At 27.9% G+C, this 4,241-nt stretch overlaps 1 protein-coding gene across 1 annotated transcript; it reads left to right on the forward strand.

The window, feature by feature from the left end:
• Positions 1 to 1,673: 1,673 nt before the first annotated feature.
• On the forward strand, positions 1,674 to 3,749 carry LOC126847132 (uncharacterized). Its single transcript, XM_050587214.1, has 3 exons — positions 1,674 to 1,862; positions 2,719 to 2,878; positions 3,438 to 3,749. Exons 1-3 carry the CDS (start codon positions 1,782 to 1,784, stop codon positions 3,536 to 3,538), a joined length of 342 nt encoding a protein of 113 aa, XP_050443171.1. The 5' UTR covers positions 1,674 to 1,781; the 3' UTR covers positions 3,539 to 3,749.
• Positions 3,750 to 4,241: the final 492 nt, after the last annotated feature.

Consider the following 4,241-nt stretch of genomic DNA (forward strand, 5'->3'; position numbering starts at 1 on the left):
TTTGTATTTTACTCTTGAGTTCGCAGGACACACAAACATGTCGTTTTTCATTTAACTCGAATTTTTATAGATACATAGATCCAAAACAGAATATAGTGTAAACGCACTACACGTAATAAGCTGACTTTGAAAATATTTTCTTAAACCTAGGTATGAATTCTGATAGCTAGATATAGGTAGGTACTATGAGTTATAACGACATTACTTTAAGACACAGTGCGTTGGCCCGACACCCTATTATGTATTTTAACCCCAAAGAAGAAGTTCATTATTTTTTGGTTTTCTTTATTTTTCTGTTTTATGTGTAGCACGAACTATAGCCTAAAAGTCAACACTAAAAAAAAAAACATCTGCCATTACGCTATTACAATAACAAGGCTTTCGGAAATCGTAAACAATTTTTGAACAGCTATTGTCTATGTATCATAAATAAAATCACAACGAACAAAAAAACAACTGTGTCTATTTTACTTTAAAACACATTATATTATATTACCTTCTAGATTAAGAGATGAGCTATTATGACAAAAAAAACAAACGTTTTTTACGATTCACACCTAAAATATAAAAAAAGCTAGTACTGCGTGGGGATGGAGCACGGTTAAATTCGTTTAAATGTTTTGGTCGATTGGTCATTTTTATCAAACGTTTATTAGACATGCCTCGAAAATATTTTTCTAAATTGTATACAACTACGTGGAAATAAATTTTAAATTAAAAAAAACATATAGTACCAGTACAGACTCTAGAGTATTTTTTTTTTGGTTTCATCTAGGTGCAAAATAGTTAAGTTACAGTAGAACTCCACTATGTTTTTTGTGTATTTTTTTTATTGAGCCAAAAGGTACTGCTGACACCAACAGATAACTGTAATTACAGATCGTATTAATGTGATGTATAATTGTACTTTTAAATCCCTTGAAAGTGACCTCGATCCCAGTAATTTCGCAAGACCATAGAAGCATTTATTTCCTGACTGAATGTTAAGAGTTGGATACAGTCTTATGGTGTCTCGTCTTCCTACTACCATATATTCCGTTTTGTCCTCGTTAATATGAAGTCCAACTTTCAGTGCTGCTTTCTCCAGCCGATTTAATAAAGATTTTAGCCCGTCTTGTGATTCCTCCATGATCACCAGATCATCTGCATAAGCCAGTAGTCCTATGGACGATTTCTGAAATTTGACTCCCTCTTGCGGTGTAATATTCATCTCCCTTATTACCTTCTCTACTACTATATTAAATAAGATTGGTGACATAGCGTCTCCCTGTCTTAAACCTGATGTAACTGATATTGGGTCTGTAGTTATGTTTCCAACCTTAACTTTGACAAATGTTTCCAAAATGCTTATCTCAACCAGTTTTATATAAGCTTGTCCTGAAAGTGGAATTCCCTCAAGATATTGATTGGGCTTTCTCTGTGTATACTATCATATGCCTTCTTAAAATCTATGAAAAGGACATGTACTTCTCTATCGAACTCCCAGGTTTTTTGATAAATTTGTCTTAAAATAAATATCTGGTCTGTGGTCGACCTTCCTGGCCTGAAACCACATTGGCAATTGCCAATAACTTGTTCCGACTTTTCTTCGCTTCCACAATATACTACACCAACTGGTTATACAAGCAAAACTATTTGCAAAAATGTATTTATTATTTACACTTGTTGTTTTCTTCGCATGAAACATAGTTGTTTTGCACTTTACAGTACACTATAAAACTGCAAAGTACAGAAAGAACATATTATTATTCATTTTGTGCTTGAGCTTATATTTTAATAAAATGTACAAGTTCGCTATATTTTTGATTATATCGTGTTTCTTAGTTGTTAACTCTGTACAGGGTGCATCGAACCAGGACAAGGTAATTGTTTTATATTTTCTCAGACAGCGAATACTATGTTATTGTCAGTATACTGGTTAGATCTAGGGGCACTAGTAAAAAAAAATAATCAAATTTAAAACGTTAACTTTTCCCTTAAAATTATTGATAAATAAAAATTGTTCTTTTATTTTTTAATTACGTAAACGAATAATTTATTTTTTATTTTATATTGATTAATTGAACTAGTTGAACAAATTTTGATTATTTAATTATTCAACGCACAGATTTCGTTTAATTTAAAATACACATTATTAAATTATCAAGAACTTGGGGAAAATAAGTAAAAAACTATACACCTATCTAAAAAAATGTCGTTTATAAGTAACAACAAAAGGGCGCCACCTAAATTATGTGTATTTTTTCTAACAAAATAAAATTATATAATAAACATGTGGCATTTCTGCTACAATGGACACTGAAGGGTTGACATGAATTAATATTTAGTTATACTATGTTTCATATTAATCATATTGCATATTGATATTTAATGTATTTTATTTCATAGACAAATTACTATAAAGTGAAATATTTATTACATTTTTATTGGATAATGCTTATTTTTTAAGTATTAAAATGTGAATAATATATCATAATATGTATATCTTTATATTATTATTTCATTCATTTCATATAAATTAAATTATATTTTTTACTTATTAATAATTATATAATTATGAATAATTTGAGTCATGGTTAAATTATTCATAATTATAAAATCATTATGAGTGAAACATTTAACTTAATTGAGATGAAATGAATGAAATAAAAACAATTATTGGAATAATGCCGATTCTTAAAATTTTTTTTTAATGATTAAAGTGAAAACAAATTTCAGGTTATACAAGAAGCTTTCGATTACTGCCTTGCTAAAACCGAATTGCCTACTATGAAAACTCTTACACTAAAAATATTTTTCTCGTTTGTGGGAGAAAATAAAACTAATAGAAAAACTGTATCAAATACTGACTTTGGGAAGCTTCCAATGAATCAACAAAGTAACTATAACATTTAAATATTTGTTTTGATGTAAAGTTGTGAAGACGTCTGTTATCACTCGCATTTATACAAATTATCATGTTATGTATGTTTTTGAATTTTTCCACATTTTAAACATAATAAATATTTATCATAAAGTAAACTCATTATGTAGACACGATCATGTAACATACTAAATATTTGATGCTTAAAATTGTATGTTACTGTTATATTTTGTTCCATAAAAAATATATTTTGGCTAAGAAATGCTAATAAAAATCTTCATTAATAGGTACACTTCTTTTGGAAAACACTAATTTTTTCGCTAATTAATAAATAAACAGTGAAGATTCCTCCTTCTCTTATAATTTTATAACTTAAAAAAAAGTAATGTAAAGTATACAAATTTTTGCACTAGTCTAAAATAAAAGCAAGAGAGTTTTTATAATTTTTAAATCTTTCTGGGCTACTGTGCAGAGTGCAAATGCTGTTTATACTCCAGAGACTTTTAAACATATATATATATATATTGTAATAAATGTTTACTTATTAGTTAAAAAAAAATACATTTTGTTTTAGACGCTATGAATCAGGAACAGTTTAAAGACCTTGTAATAGCAGTTAGCAAATCACATAATGGTGGCGACGTTGTTGAGTTTTTAACGACGAAAATGGTATAATGCTAAATTGAACTGGATCGACAGAATAAATTCTAAAATACTACCTAATCATATTCTAAAAATTAATCAGCTAATTGTCGTACCATAATGTTTACATTTAATATAATATTATTATAATTTTTTGTCTTAAGCTTTAAGAAATCAATAACAATTCTGTAATATCCGTAAAATGTTTTAACATATTGTAATAAAATGTATTAAAAAGTGTAAAGTTATTGAAATCATTTCATTTGTTCGAATATTGGTCAATTGTTATAAACGTTGTACAACAACAACGTACCATAATATGTAGTCTGCCTGGAATGCACATGAAAATCAATGATAAAAATACAATTTTAACGACTGACATCAATTAATTAAACCTAATTTGATACTAGTAAACACAATAATGAACAAATTTAAGTTACTAAGTTTACAGGGCGTCAATTTTGCCTACTTATTGCTATAACTAGTTACTTGGGATTTTTCGATAATTTTTCAGTCAAAAGGACTGTAAATATGTAATTCATTTTGAGTTGTATAAGCGTTTTGCTTAAACATCAAAACTTTGTCTTAGAATTTTTCCATTTTTTCCCTCTTGTTTGATTTTTATTACAATAATAGCAATATTTACCATGTTGTTAAAAAAAAAAAAAAAAAACCCTACTTAGTGGCAGAATCTACCGCTGTGACAACACCAATAACCAAAAATGGTCAATTAATT

Source organism: Adelges cooleyi, unplaced genomic scaffold (assembly GCF_023614345.1).
Source record: "Adelges cooleyi isolate 19-005CV unplaced genomic scaffold, UGA_ACOO_1.1 ACOO_flye_CR_arks_rails_tigmint_CR_PRNA_9, whole genome shotgun sequence".
Taxonomy (NCBI): domain Eukaryota; kingdom Metazoa; phylum Arthropoda; class Insecta; order Hemiptera; family Adelgidae; genus Adelges; species Adelges cooleyi.